Here is a 15,747-nt window from a genome sequence, read left to right as displayed (position 1 = left end):
ATGGTGTAATTTTTGTAATGACTATTTAATTTGAATGAAAACTTAAATTAAATCTTATCATAATTGAACTTTTTTTATTGCTTTGATCTTTTCTAAAAAGTGTTAAATATAAAGTATCCATGTTATGTGCTTAGTGTTGAGAAAGATCAAGAAAATATGTATTGTAACACTTCTTTATAAGACTATTTATCATTGCATTTTGATATGAATTAGGAAGAAATTGTGTATGACCGAAATCATTGATCTTCAAACATCTAATTGTCCTTTTGATTTTCGATGGATCTTCTGATTGTTTCCATATGTCTTGATTTGATCCATCCAAAATTATCCTATAGTGTCAAGTAATGTTCTAAAAGGTCTAGTTGGTTGAATTTTTTAATTCTTGCATAATCGTGAATGTATTGTTTAATCTATTTTCGACAACATCTGTCATAGTCTGTTTTGCAAAATTCATAACTCTTGATCCATAGATCCGATTAACTTAATTCTTATTGAAATAGATTTGTATCATTGTTTAGTTTCTACAGGTAAAATTTGATGGCAACCGGGGTGTTAGATTTTTCTGTACATTTTTTTTTACGTGATAGCAGCCTGTCACGAACTGCTTTCGATATTATATTGAAAAATTATTGAGAGTGAATTAAAGTTTAAATTTGATTTCCATAATCATTCACCCCAATATTTTATCGGAAATGCTCCTCTTCACACGTCCGATGCATCAGACAAACGGCCCATTCAGCCCATAGTATCATTGGGCCGGCCCAAAAATATTTTCATATCTCCAATGTTTCAAATGTTCAAATTTAATATTTTAGACGTTATGAAAATTTATTGTCATAGTTATTTCCGTATGTTGTATCCCGGGAATCTCTTGCATATAGATCTAGACCCGAAAAAATTATATATTTGAGTTAATTCCTATATATCTCAAATATTTCAGACGTTCAAATTTAATGTTTCAGACGTTATAAAAATTTATTGCAGAAGTTCTTCGAAAATGTTGCATCCCAGAATCTCTTGTATACAGATCCAGATCCGAAAAAATTATCCATTTGAGTTAATTCCTATATTTTCGCATCTTCAATGTTTCAGACGTTCAAATTGAATGTTTCAGACGTTATGGAATTTTATTGCAGAAGTTATTTTCGTATGTTGCATTTCGGAATATAGAAATTAACTTAAATGGATAATATTTTCAGTCCAGATCTGTGTGCTTTTTTTTTGCATTTTTTTATATTGTGAACGTTGATTTTAAATATTAAGACTTAGTCTTCGATGTTATAACATGCAGTTACAACATCGATATATCAGACATATCAGACGTCTAGACGCTAGCTTTGCCGATATTTTATAGGTAATGGATCCTATGTATTGATACAATTAATAGTGCGTAGATAGATACTAGATGGTAGTAGGTAAAGCTCGGCTGCCGCTTCAGTGATATGACTTCGCACCCAATGCACCAACCTCTATTCATCTCCACTACATACACATGCTCATGCTTAATTTCCCACGCACATCGAACGAATCCATGGAGCTCGGGCGCGCCATGGATCTCCCCCTCCCGCTGCTGCTGTCCACCTTGGCAGTGTCCGTGGTCGTATGCTACGTCCTCTTCTTCCGCGCCGGGAAGGCAGCAGCAAGGCAGCGTGCGCCGCTGCCGCCCGGCCCGAGAGGCTGGCCCGTGCTGGGCAACCTGCCTCAGCTAGGCGGTAAGACGCACCAGACGCTGCACGAGATGACGAAAGTGTACGGCCCACTACTGCGGCTGCGGTTCGGCAGCTCCAACGTGGTGGTGGCCGGGTCGGCGGCCGTGGCAGAGCAGTTCCTCCGCACCCACGACGCCAACTTCAGCTGCCGGCCACCCAACTCCGGCGGCGAGCACATGGCGTACAACTACCAGGACGTGGTGTTCGCCCCTTACGGGCCCCGGTGGCGCGCCATGCGGAAGGTGTGCGCCGTGAACCTGTTCTCCGCCCGCGCGCTCGACGACCTCCATGCCGTCCGGGAGCGGGAGGCCGCACTCATGGTGAGGTCCCTCGCGGAGGCGAGCGCCGCCCGCGACCGCAACGTGCCGGCGGTGGCGCTCGGGCTGGCCGTGAACGTCTGCACGACGAACGCTCTGTCGCGGGCAGCGGTCGGACGGCGCGTGTTCTCCGCCGCCGGCGAGGGCGCAAGAGAATTCAAGGAGATCGTGCTCGAGGTGATGCAGGTGGGCGGGGTGCTCAACGTTGGCGATTTCGTGCCGGCGCTCCGGTGGCTAGACCCGCAGGGTGTGGTGGCGAAGCTGAAGAAGCTGCACCGCCGTTTCGACGACATGATGAACGAGATCATCGGTGCGAGGAGGGCCGGGGTCAAGCCGACCGCCGAGGAAGGCAAGGACTTGCTGGGCTTGATGCTGGAGATGGTACAGGAGGAGCGGCCCCTAGCCGGCGGCGAGGAGGACAGGATCACCGACACCGACGTCAAGGCACTCATTCTGGTAAGTTCTTGTCATTTTCCTAGATTCTCTGACCAGTGAAATCTCCAGCATAACCTGTGAATATTTGACATGACTGGCCAGTTGACCTTTAGGCTATCACGGAAGGGTTCAAGCTATTACGTTAGTGATTGTGTTAATCTGAATAAATAAGACCAGTGACACAACGAGACCTACGTGCTTAATGTTTTTTTGACGTAAATTGTACTTGATGTTTTTTCTTCTAAAATGGTTATATAAGGTTGTTCATTACTTTGTTTCGCATGGTTGTCCGGTCCGCATACCTAGAAAGCATAATATTTAAGTAATTTTTTAAGAATTGTACTACATTTGGATCCATTAGACAGAATTTATATAATTATATCTAACAAAAACAAGAATTATCCAATTCTAGAAGAAATTATTTAATTTTTATGCCTCCTTAGGTATTCAGACCGGACAAACATTGCAAGACGGATGTACAAATAATCAGTCACATGCCCCCACTGGAATCATTAGTAATAAGGATCTCAGGCTAAATAACCTTGCCGTGCAGCTAGGGATATAAGAGGGTAGGCAGGTTTGCGTCGGCTTGTTGCCACATCTAACTCTTTGGATGCCAACAATGTATGCTACGTAACGAATCAGTAAAACTTGCATCACCTAAACCTAAAGCGACTGGCGCACGTCAAAGAGTTGCTCAGTCTCTTTTTATTCACATCCCGAAGTGACCAGCGAACAACAGCAGCTGGCAATGCTAATCGCAGTCATCTTCCATATCTCGAAAAAGAACTCCCCAAATTGATCTGTCACTGTTTCACAGGGCAAATTGAAGTTCAGGTTGTCACACACAGGTTCACATTATTACCAATGGGACAGCTAAATCTTCTAAATTTGTTTATAGCACTACTGTAAAAAGACATAATAGTGCCGGTTGAAAAATAACATCAGTGCCGGTTTTTTAATCGGCACTTTTTACTCAGCATTGATACTCGATTAGTATCAGTGACAATTGTCTACCTGACACAGTTGCCATTTTTAACGAATAAAAAAAGAGAAAAGTAGCACGGTGGGAGCAACATCCACGCCGGCTCGGATGCCGCTCCCCTGCCGCCGCTCCGCCACCACTGCTCCATCGCCGCTCCCTTGCCACCACCACTGCCTCCTCCACTCTGCATGGTGTCGACGCCATCTCCCCCGCCAAGCCCAGATCTACCGCCACAACTCCGCGCTTGAGCCCTCACAACGGCTGCCTCCTCCACGTTGTGCGGCGTCGGCGCCGCTCCCCCAATCGCTCGTGCCACGCGAACTAGCCGGCGAAGTGGTGGGTGGAGGCAGGAGACCAAGAGACGGAGATAGAGAGAGGAGAGACACCAGACGAGAGAGAGGAGACTGAGAGAGGAGGCTGAGAGACGGAGAGAGAGAGGAGAGAGACGGATGAGAGAGAGAGAGAGGAGACTGTGGAGGCACGAGAGGATAAAATCAAGAGACTCGAGCTGACAAAAAATATCGAGTTGATGGACGCGAGGTGGCGAGAGTAAAATTGATTGAATACAAAATTCGGATCCAATCGTTTTATCAGTGCCGGTTCGTAATATGAACCGGCACTGATACTAGTTATTAGTGTCGGTTTTTGTTTAAATAGAAGGGTGAATGTTTGATTTTGCTACCAACTGGTATTGATACTTTATCAGTGTCGATTTTGACTGAACTAGTACTGATGATTTAATACTTATAACTAGTTCTTTAGTAGTGTAGCATAATTATATCGAGCTTCTCACTCTTGTTCATGTCTCTTGACAACTCCAGAACCTGTTCGTGGCGGGGACCGACACAACATCAACCATAGTGGAGTGGTCGTTGGCCGAGCTGATCCGTCACCCGGACATCCTGAGGCAGGCCCAGGAGGAGCTGGATGCCGTCGTGGGCACCGACAGGCTGGTCTCGGAGTCCGACCTCCCGCGCCTCACCTTCTTGAACGCGGTCATCAAGGAGACGTTCCGGTTGCACCCGTCTACGCCGCTCTCGCTGCCCCGCATGGCCGCCGAGGAGTGTGAGGTTGCCGGCTACTACATCCCCAAGGGCACCGAGTTGCTGGTCAACGTGTGGGGCATTGCTCGTGACCCGGCCCTGTGGCCGGACCCTCTGGAGTACCGACCTTCCCGGTTCTTACCCGGTGGGGCACAAGCGGACATAGATCTCAAAGGGAGTGATTTCGGGCTTATACCATTCGGCGCAGGTCGGAGGATATGCGCGGGCCTCAGCTGGGGCCTGCGGATGGTCACACTCACTTGCGCCACTCTGGTGCATGCGTTCAATTGGGAGTTGCCGATGGGCCAAACGCCGGACAAGTTGAACATGGAGGAGGCGTTTACTCTTCTGCTGCAGAGAGCTGTGCCACTAATGGTTCACCCAGTCCCCAGGCTGCTCCCTTCTGCATATGAAATTGCATAGAAAGACGAGGGAAGATCGAGATCATTGTTATGGGGCCGCTGACCTTTGATGTAACAAATAAGAGGTGCATATATTGCTGTTCCCTTCTGTCGGTGTGTTTGTTGTGTTATGCTAATATCTGTAATGAACAACTGTTGGCCATTGTTGTCATGTTTATGTTGTAAATGTGGGCACGAAGCTCTTGTTGTTCCTCAGATTATCTCCTAGGAATATATCGTCGAAATTAAAAAAAAAAGGGAGTGTCCAGTTTCCAGCGACTTAAATGTTGCTACTTTTCAGTCACTTTTCTCAGCCATTTGATCAACATACCAACAACACACGTAAGTTATTTCTACATTGGTGTGAAAAATGCGGTAAGTTTATCTCTAAAATTGCATATTGTGTAGCAGTAGTGCAATTTAAGCTGAAACTGCATGGACTTACAATAAATAACTAGCCAAGGAGACGGAATGTGCGTGTATGGCAGGATAGAGGAGTTTCGGATACTTTATGGCATGCCTTGTTCACAGCCGCTGTGGTGCACCTAACGTCGTCTTGTTATGAACATCATTCTCTTTTACTGCGCACGGTGCATGAGGCGCCAAAGTCGGCTTGAAGCAGAATCTTTCGATATGAAGTCGTGTGGGAGCGCCCGGATTCCTCTTACCACTGAGGTGGCGAGTGCTTGGTCTCAGCGTAACATGAGTAGCGATCTGGGTGCTATAGCGGAGTCGCTGAAAATAGTGAAAATCGCAAATGAGGCACTACATTAGTGACGTGTGTTAACGCATTATGATTATAACGCATTACTAATAATTTTTGGCAAAGAAGGTTACTCTTTATGCGTCTTCGTCCTCCACCTGTCCACCAGTGCAGCGAGCAGGATACGGTCAAAATTGAACCACCACGCAGACTTTACTCGCTTAATCCTCGTGTCTGCCTTGACAAGCCTATAGAACAGGAGAAGCCTAATCCTGCCCAATCTGCAAATAAAATATAATGTAAGTTGAAGTATCTCAAGAACACCAAAAACACGTGAAGGAAATGAAATGCAAACCTGGAGATCCAATGCTTGTCCAACCTCATGAGCTTATTCGGAACTCGTGATGGAACTAGCAAGAGCTTAACTACCTTAGTGACGATTAGGTACGAGCAGTGCCTCTCATCCACACATGAAAATACTAGTAAAACTGTTTCTAAAAACATAAGTCAAACGGTTACAATTATCAAAAAACTAGGTCTAAAAGTTACAATTACCTTTAAAAACCTACATCAAACAATTATAACTATCTAAAAAACTAGATCCAACAGATACAACTATCTCTAAAATACCTACGTCAAATAATTACAACTATCCCTTAAAAAACTAGGTTAAATAGTTACAATTATACCTAAAATACTTACGTCAAATAATTACAACTATCTAAAAAAACTAGATCAAATAGTTACAATTACCCCTAAAATACCTACGTCAAACAAGTACAACTACTTAAAAAAAAAATAGGTTCTTAACATTTACAACTATCCCTGTAAGACCTACATCAAACAAGTACAACTATCATAAAAATTAGGTCCAACACTTACAAACCATCATAAAAACCTAAGTGTAACAGTAGCTCTACATTACTATAAAAATCTAGACTAAAAAACTAAATCTAATATCACTAAATCATAGATTTTATGCCTAACCAATGTTGACGATAGGTAATATAAAACTACTGTATCTGGATCCTCTGAGGTTTTCTATATTTTTGGGACATATCACAGTGCCTAGGAAGGAAATCGCCAGACGATGAAAACTAGTCGCAAGTAATCAGGATATCTCGTGAATAGGAATGTTTATCTCAAAAAAGATAAGAAATGAGTCCACAGGTGGTACGGTAAACCCCCTATATATACGGAGTCAGAGGACTCTGCGAAGGACAGGCCAATTAAAATCCATTTAAGTCATTCAAGCCTATGTAAACCTTGAGCTCTCAAGCTTTCTACATCAATAAACCTCTATAACTACACACAAAGAGCATATCGATAAGGTTTAGATCTATCTAAACTAGCAAAAAACCCTCTTTTAAACAGTCTCGGAGATCAATATAAGATAAATATAACGTATGACTATTATTCTAAAAGACATTTGAACCTATAGAAATCTCTATTTGTGCTGTGTGATTTGACTACATGAAATATCCCTTATCTCATTCATAAGTTCGTAAGATCAACAGTTTACGAATCGATGATAAATATCCAAAACTATGTATGACGATTAACCTAATTATTATGTAAAGAATTTACTAAGATATAAATATTTATCTTCATCAAAAATAAGATTCTAACAGAGATTCACCGCTTTCCCCCTCCTCTCTCCTCTTCTCTCTTTTCCACTCCCACTCTGTTGGTGGCGTGAAAAAATCTTACTGAGCGTAAGTGACAAGCGGAGGCCGGCACATGGTTTTATAGCGTAACCTATCGTCGGGGCGACAAGACTCCTCCGTATAGGAATGGGGTGCTGGCCCTTCTCGCTTCAGCCCGTTAGTGGCACTCTCCGGCCCAAACGATAACTCCACGCAGCGGCCCGTTTGCTTCCTAGGGTGCACTCCGCCACAGCGTCTCCTTCCTACTCCTCCCCTCACACCGCTTGCTTCCCCTCTCCTACCCGATTCGTTTGCGGCGACACCAACCCGCACAACCGCCCGAGAAAGCAGAGGAACAAGGCCACCGGCGGCTATGGCGATGGCGGCGCTGCGACGCGAGGGGAGGCGCGTCCTCCTCTCCACACCCTCCCCTGCCGCAGCCATGGCGGTGCGCTCCCCAGCCGTCTCCCAGCCGTAAGATCTCCCTTCCGCCCCCTTTACTCCTCCCAAACCGGTCTGTCTCCGCCTAGATCTGTCGTTTCCTAGAGATCCGCATTAGGTGGGTATGGATCTGAGCGTTCCGTATGCGAATAGTTCGGTCCGGTTTGTTTCTGGTCAGAGATGATCCTTGCTTTCGGATGCGAGATGCATCTCAGGCGTATGTGTACGTATTCCTGTCGCTGCAGAATTATTTTTGGTCTACCTGTCGCTGCAAAATGTTTGGTCTACCTGTCGCTGCAAAATGTTTGGTCCGATTTGCATGAAGTTATGTTTGGTCCGATTTGCATGAAGTTTGGTGGTGATGGTTTGGATGGTGGATTTAGGAAGGCCTTTTTCACTTTGCTGGAGGGCGGATTCGTTGGAATCTCTGGTGGTTGTAATCGTTGTTTGAGCATTTTTGCCGTTGAGGCAAGCCTTCATATGGATTGAATTGTCTGGGAAATGCTAACGTAAAGAGCAACGTCAAATGGCTTTCTAAGGGAAACCAGAGGTTGTTCTGGAGTATCACTTAATGTGATGACGGGCTGTGCGGTTTTGCGGTGGTTTTCTTTTGCCACAGGCTTAAGCATGTGGAGCATGCATATCCTTAGGGAAATGGATGAGAAAGAGGGGAGAATTGTGATGCTTCTGGGTCCATTCAGTCATGCTGGAGATTATAGTATTGCTTTTTGCGATGCAATGTTCTGGGTCCATTCAGTAATGCTGGAGATTATAGTATTGCTTTTTTGCGATGCAATGTTCTTTTGCATTGGAAAATGTGTCATTATCTTTGTTTGGTTCATATATTCGGTTACTGATAACCAGATGTGCATACTTTTCTGTACATTTGGTCTCACTGGATTGTTCATACCTTGAATTTTTTGAGTTGTGCACTATTCGGGTATTTCCTTTTAAAAATGTACAATTTGATTGAATTGTGTTAGGATCGACCCTCAAATAAAGGCCTTGCTTGATTGGCTGTGTTTGTGCCTAATTTTGAAGATACAGTTAATATTTCATGTTTATGAGGCATGAATCTACCGAGTTGTGACAACACCACAGTTGTTTATGCTTCAATTTTCCATTGCTGTCGTGTGACTGTTCTATTTTGCTTTGTTTATTGTTTTTTCCAAAGCACTATTTCCTGCAGTTGTTTCCACTATTTTCTTTTATTCAGACAGTTAAATCTTGCAAATTTTTTAACATCAGGGAGATTGCGCCGCTTGGTGCACGGTCCATTTCAACACAAATCGGTGAGGATCATCTTAATTCACTGTCGTATTATTTCCCAAGTTACAACTGTGCTATCAAACAACTTATTGATCCCATATATTATTATTTTTAGTGAGAAACCGCATGAAGAGTGTCAAGAACATTCAGAAGATTACAAAAGCAATGAAGATGGTTGCAGCATCGAAGCTTCGTGCTGTTCAAATAAGAACAGAAAATTCACGTGGTCTATGGCAACCATTTACTGCCCTCCTTGGCGATACTCCTAGTACGTATATGAGGAATATAGTTGTGTCTCTTACAATTGTACCTGTTGCTTCTTTTCTATCCCTTGTCTTTACAGTACAGGCAATAGTATTTTTTTATGCTAATACTTGTTGTTTTCTTTATTTTGAATGTTCTGGCTCTGCTCTGCACCTTATTTCTTTTGTTAGATTTTATTGCATGGTGTTTTTTCTGGAGTCCATGGTTTTTTTGCTCAATTATTGACTTCTCTTATGTACACACTAGGTGTTGATGTCAAGAAAAATGTTATTGTCGCTATCACATCTGACAAGGGTCTCTGTGGTGGTATCAACTCTACGTCGGTTAAAGTCAGCAAAGCACTCCACAAGTTGACTTCTGGTAATTTGTTTAATGATTATTTGGTGCAATCATCTGAATGTCGTGCTTATGCTTACTGACTTTTTTATATTCAGGTCCAGAGAAAGAAAGCAAGTATGTCATATTAGGAGAAAAGGGTAAAGTCCAACTCATTCGCGACTCCAAGAAGAGTATTGAGCTGACAGTATCTGAATTGCAGAAGAACCCTATCAACTACACACAGGTTTGTTGTCTTTCTTATGCTACTGGGCATACCTTTTTAGCTTACAGTGTGATCGCTAATTCGTATATCAGTGATGTATTTGACTTTAGAAGTTATGGTGATTCATTTTCAGTATGGGAATTGCCGAATTGTATTTTAATTGTTGGATTTTGCGCAAGATGGCCACCAAATACCTGCATAATTGATGGCATGAAAACATACCTAGATATAAGGAAAGGATTTTTGCCCTGGTGTTATTTAGACTTTTTAAGTGGATACGGGGGGCTATTGTAGAACTTGTCTGTATTCTGGCTTCTGTGATGCATATTCTTTGTTTTGTTAGCCATTGATGGGCTGATTAATATCTGTAAATTGCAACCATTACATTGATTTAATTCTTATCAAAATACATTTTCTCTTAACTAAGTTTGTTTTGTGTTGGCTATATCATTCCACTGATTTGTTCAATGATGTTTCAGATAGCTGTGCTGGCAGATGATATCTTGAAAAATGTTGAATTTGATGCTCTGAGAGTTGTTTTTAACAAGTTCCAATCTGTCATATCATTTAAGCCCACGGTGACTACAATATTGTCACCAGAGGTCAGTACTAGTATTGAATCCATATGCATTTGTGCTCCCATGGCTTAACTCCGGTTAAATGAATTTTAACTAATTTACTATTTGATTTTATTGTCCTTTGGAAGGTCATGGAGAAAGAATCAGAATCTAGTGGGAAGGTTGGTGACCTGGATTCATATGAAATTGAAGGAGGTGAAACCAAATCAGAAATTCTGCAGAATCTTACTGAGTTCCAGTTTTCATGTGTAAGTCTTGTCGATTAAGCATTATAGTATGTTCTAGCCAATTTTAGGTGATTGTCTACAGCTATTCTCTTTGGATCAAAATTTTAAAGAACATCTTGAACTAGTATGAAGTACATGATATTTGGTTTACTTTTGTTGGCTTATTCTGTGGTTGTTCTAAAGAGAACTTTTTGACTTCTTCGTAACTATGTATTGAACTTCTACTCTTGGCAGGTCATGTATAATGGTGCACTAGAGAATGCATGCAGTGAGCTTGGAGCCCGTATGTCTGCCATGGACAGCTCGAGCAGAAACGCTGGTGACATGCTTGATCGTCTGACACTCACGTACAACAGGTCTCTCTCTCTCTCTCACACATGCGCGTGCCTGTGCACATCCATTTCCATGTATTTGGGACAAATTGATGCATCCAAAGGGCACGAAGGAAGAGAGCTGACTCGCATTTTGTATATGTATGCAGGACACGTCAAGCTTCTATCACTACAGAGCTCACTGAGATCATTTCTGGTGCCTCAGCCCTTGAGGGATAATGGTGAAACTTTTGTCGAATATTTCTTCCTTTTTTTTTGTTGCCGCTCCAAACAAAAGCTTCCTATCATCTGAAGCAGCCTTTAGTTTTTCATCGCAAGCGGATCCTGTCGCCAAATTTCAATAATTAGCCTGATTACGGGACGGTGCTATGCATGTCTGCTTGTTCCAATCAACCTTGTTTTGTTGAAAGCCTGGCATATTTATAAAAGATGATGGTATATGAAATTCTATCTTCGTAGTAGCAATTGACCTGGTTGGATGGTCGTTGCTGCATCCAGTCGTCAAGCCTGAATTTCTTCCAGTTTAACTATCGAAAATTGATGTTTGATCTGTGATATGCCACTCATTATTCCCTGTTTTTAATAACTGAAATATTTTTCCCCTCCCGAAAAAATAAATCCAAACAGCCCTGGCGTTCGAATTAAACCCAGACGGTGCGCTAAGGTGTTGATGCGTGGCCTTGCGTTAAGTACAGAGTGGCCAGTAACGGCGTGTTGGGTGTACACTTGTCGCTCGTTCGGATACTGGATGCGTATATTTCAATGTATAATTGGCAAAGATGTTCTTTTGTACCGCTCTTGACCTTCCCAACTTGCTTGCACGTACTAGAGTCCAATGCATACACCTGCAATATTAGATGGTGTTTGGTTCACTAATTTGTAATGTAATTTGATTACATGGGTAACCGATTAGCGTCCTCCCACCCTCTGCCTCCCCCCTTAACCACGACCCTAACCCTTTCTCGCCTGTCTTTGCTCCTGCCATTACTCTGCCTTCACATTCGTTTCCCGTTCCTCATAGTTGTTATCGTCTTTGCTGGCGATGGAAAGCCAGCCATGGGGTCAACAAGGTCCAGCAGATGCAGAAGCATGAACTTGTAAGCATCCTATCAGGCTTCGCATGGCAGCATTGGGCTTGCCTTCACCAGTGTTATGTTCGCCAGCGGTGCCGCAACATGTCGGAGTAATTCCTCTCTCTTCGCTTGGGACCAAATTACCACAGACCGGAGGGGATCAGATCTGGGGATTGTGAGGAAGGCAAGGAGGGTCAACAGATTCCAATAAGCTATTTGGTCTGGAATTTAGTTTGATTTCTTTATTTTTGTTGAAACTTTCTCACGCATCTGGTCGTGTAATTGGAATTTTTTCCCATTTTCTACAACTTTTTTTTTGCCTCTGATTTTGAGAGTTCAGCAAGTTTGATGATTTCAATCTATTCAGAAGAATGTTTCATTCCGAATCACTACAAGATTTCGTTTTTGTAACAATTCTGCAACGTGGCTCAAGTTGAGTGAAGGTCTCAAGGCATCCTCATTCCATTACCAGCTCAAACCAAACAGATCACGGTTTCACTTATTCCCTTTCCATTTCCCGTGGATTTTGATATCGTTACCGTTTGCGGTTATAAAATTGAACCAAACAATACCTTAATCCAATTTTAACCGACGATTATGCTTTCCCCTATTGTATTATTTGATTCTTGAAATAGATCACGAGTAGTGTGCGCCTTTTTTGAATGACATCATATCCATTTTTTTTCCTGGTAAACCTGAGGCTCTTTTTTTCCCCCTTTTTTTAATTCCTACGAAGTAGCATCTCCGGGCTGCCCGATCCATCAGTCGAACGAGAGGTCGATCATGGTTGGTGTCTCTTAATATATACTTGCCTAGCTGACTACTTTAAAGAAATATTAATCACAAGCAAATGCCTACCGAGCTAAAACAACTTATTATTTATCACACTTTGAATAATTTGTCACCGTACAAATCATAATCAGAGCCCCTTTGTAACACAGGAATTCGAAAATGCAGGAACAGATTCTAGAACCCCATATTCCCATAAGATTTCAATACACATGATTAGCAGACGAGTTTTGTTTGGATGGCTAATGTGAAATAATACAAGAATTTTTCACGAAAGAAGAGAGAGAGGAGAGACAAAGAGAGAAGTTGAATTGGACTTTTTTTTAAAAAAGGTTTGAAGTCATGTTTAGATTCCTATGGAATTGTGGGCATAGAAATGCATTTCATAGGAATTTAACATATCCATTTCTATTATAGGAAAAAATCCTAAGGACTCAAATCGTCCAAAATTCCTATGGAAACCCTACAGTCCAAAGGAGCCATGAATCAGAAGTAATTTAGATTAGGATTCATCTTTGTGGAAGTGAAACAGATAAGTGGACATTGCTGAATTACAGTGCTGCCTTTGAGTTGCGCCATGCCAAATTATTCAGACCGAAAAGGCAAATATCATATTTGCGGGAATTTTACAAGAGGAAACCACTTGACACATTATTAGGGTTGAAATACTACAATATAATTACTATTGAAATATACCAAACACCATGTACCATACAGACATAAAAACAAGGAAAAAACCCAGCACGTATTGTCAAAAGTATATAAAAGAATTAAAAACTAGAAGATAATACTAAGCTCAGCACCTTTAATATTTAGATTAAGCAGCACCTAGTGCCAAAAAAGTATAAAAAAGAATTAAAACTGGATGTTTCATAGACATTTTACTTGGCCCATCTAAACTGTTTCCTCGTGTCACATTCTGGACGGTGCATGGCCACATGGACATTTCTGAGCACTTGATTCTAGGCATTCTGGGCGGTGCATGTCGTGTTAGTAAAGGAGTTTTTTTATACATCTTTCAAAATTCAAAATGTTGTGTCATGAACATGATGTTTCATGTGTGTGTCACGCTACCCCATCCTCTCTCTTTGTGCAAAAAAATCAAAATAAAAAAGGAAAACGAGGCTATGTACACTCATAACATAAATCTCAATGCATGGTGGAGGCTAGGATGCCACGGACAGATGGCATCCAGCTCGCCAGCTCCTCCGATTCAGGAACGTATATTCCGTATCATTTTTCGAACCCAGCTCGCCAGCTCCCTACCTCCCAAATCTGCTCCAATGGTACCTCACTGTCACCATGGCCGGTATTGGTTGGTTTTTGCACGTGGGCTACTGGATTGGACAAGTTACTTGAGATTATTGCATGCAACCAGCTGCTTCTATGTAGTTTTATCTGAATCGGAGGGCAACTTAGTGCAATTTGTGCGGACAAAATGCCTTAATAGTCCTAAAAGCCGGAAATAATTGGAGAGTGGCATTGAGAAAACACTGGATTACCAGGCAAAAAGTTGTGAATTTAACTAGTTTAAGTGGCAAATCATTGAGTGCCACTCTTTTGAGCGGCAAGTCATCAATTTTTGGAATACAAAAACTAAATTTCTAGAGCATCAAATCATCAATTTTTGGAATGTCAAAAGTTAATTTTCAAGAGCGGCAAGTCATCAATTTTTGGAATCTCATAAATTAATTTTCCTTTAGCATTCAACTCATCGAGGCCTGCAAATGTGTGGATGCAAAAAAAAAAGGACTGTGAAACTTCAGAATGTCATCCTCACTCGCCAAACTTGTTAACCCAAGCATTTATGACTTATTTGTGCCATATACAAGTACATTACCAGGACAGCTAGATCAAGCTGGGGAGGAAAAATATTTCAAAAAATAAATTTCAGAAGAGAGCATGTTCAACCCTTTTTAACAGAGGACCTTCCTCTGCCTTCATCACCAGTCACCACTCGTCATCAGTACCACTTTGTTTTTTACATGATCAGTATCACGTTTACGTTAACACATTCTTTCAGTCACATGATTTTCAGAAGACGGGCAAGCAAATATAAAGTCCCAAATAAACTGAAACAAACACAAAACAATCGAATTTACTTTCTAGGGAGCTAAGTGAAAATTGACTGCCCCACAAATCGAAAATGACAATGGATTGCAAGCCACGTGTTAGTAGCTTTGTTCAAAATGATCTGATCTGGTAATAAAAGGTAATATGTATGTCGTTTTCTGTTATTAGAAATGCTTCTTGTGGAACACAAACCTAGTGAATGTTCTCGTGTTCATTTTGTGCCAGAGCCTCTCCAATTGTCTTCCCAATCATCCGGTCCACAGTAAAAAAAACCCTGCCATTGCATTTAAGTTCATATTAAGAATAACCCGTAAATAATATTTTTTTTAAAAAAATTGAACTTCTTGTGCTAGATTATCCTGATACAGAATAACAATTTTTCTGATAGTAGTAGCAAATTTCTACAGTTCCTTTGGCGTTTTGACACATCAGTCAACCAGTTTTGCGCAGTTGTTTCACTGCCAGACTAGTTTTTATTGATGGGTGCTGCTGCTATTCTTGTAACGTTATATCCAAAGTAAATCACGAAATAAATATTTTAAGAGCAAATTTTTCCTTTCTCGCCTCTAAGTTACTCTTTCTTCGTTTCCTTCTTAGGCAGGAACATGAACATGAACAATACAAAACTCTTACCTATCCGCTCTCCAATATGCCTTCTTGCAAGACCATGGAATATGTCTACTACGCATATGAACAGATACTACACATGTTCTCAGTTGAAATGCGTCAAAAAAAAAAAAGACCATGGGATACTTAGGCCAGTTTGGCCTCGAAAAGTGTGTACGGACCTGCAAATCCAATAATTATGTTCAACTTTGCACATACTAGGGTCCTCAATAATATCTAGTGTTAATGATTAGTTCTTGACAATATATCTAGTATATCGGATGATGAATGTGTGATCAGTATTTCCAGTAGTTA

General features: G+C 41.8%; 2 protein-coding genes across 2 annotated transcripts; both read left to right on the top strand.

Moving 5' to 3' along the window:
- Positions 1–1,381: 1,381 nt before the first annotated feature.
- Positions 1,382–5,106, top strand: LOC133903664 (flavonoid 3'-monooxygenase CYP75B4-like). Its single transcript, XM_062345099.1, has 2 exons — positions 1,382–2,482; positions 4,268–5,106. Exons 1-2 carry the CDS (start codon positions 1,493–1,495, stop codon positions 4,910–4,912), a joined length of 1,635 nt encoding a protein of 544 aa, XP_062201083.1. The 5' UTR covers positions 1,382–1,492; the 3' UTR covers positions 4,913–5,106.
- Positions 5,107–7,463: 2,357 nt separating this feature from the next.
- On the top strand, positions 7,464–11,336 carry LOC133903528 (ATP synthase subunit gamma, mitochondrial-like). Its single transcript, XM_062344941.1, has 9 exons — positions 7,464–7,713; positions 8,929–8,972; positions 9,065–9,217; positions 9,460–9,573; positions 9,648–9,775; positions 10,234–10,356; positions 10,461–10,580; positions 10,794–10,915; positions 11,041–11,336. Exons 1-9 carry the CDS (start codon positions 7,613–7,615, stop codon positions 11,108–11,110), a joined length of 975 nt encoding a protein of 324 aa, XP_062200925.1. The 5' UTR covers positions 7,464–7,612; the 3' UTR covers positions 11,111–11,336.
- Positions 11,337–15,747: the final 4,411 nt, after the last annotated feature.

This window comes from Phragmites australis, chromosome 21, assembly GCF_958298935.1.
Source record: "Phragmites australis chromosome 21, lpPhrAust1.1, whole genome shotgun sequence".
In the NCBI taxonomy this organism is placed as follows: domain Eukaryota; kingdom Viridiplantae; phylum Streptophyta; class Magnoliopsida; order Poales; family Poaceae; genus Phragmites; species Phragmites australis.
The sequence above is the reverse complement of the archived record's forward strand: the minus strand, read 5'-3'. Positions and strand labels throughout refer to the sequence as shown.

Bases quoted from the DNA above. Each gene is read 5' to 3' on its own strand.
- LOC133903664 (XM_062345099.1), top strand. From the start codon at position 1,493: ATGCTCATGCTTAATTTCCCACGCACATCGAACGAATCCATGGAGCTC. The intron at 2,483-4,267 runs GTAAGTTCTTGT...TGACAACTCCAG, and splicing joins ACGTCAAGGCACTCATTCTG to AACCTGTTCGTGGCGGGGAC.
- LOC133903528 (XM_062344941.1), top strand. From the start codon at position 7,613: ATGGCGATGGCGGCGCTGCGACGCGAGGGGAGGCGCGTCCTCCTCTCC. The intron at 8,973-9,064 runs GTGAGGATCATC...TATTATTTTTAG, and splicing joins GTCCATTTCAACACAAATCG to TGAGAAACCGCATGAAGAGT. The intron at 9,574-9,647 runs GTAATTTGTTTA...TTTTATATTCAG, and splicing joins ACTCCACAAGTTGACTTCTG to GTCCAGAGAAAGAAAGCAAG.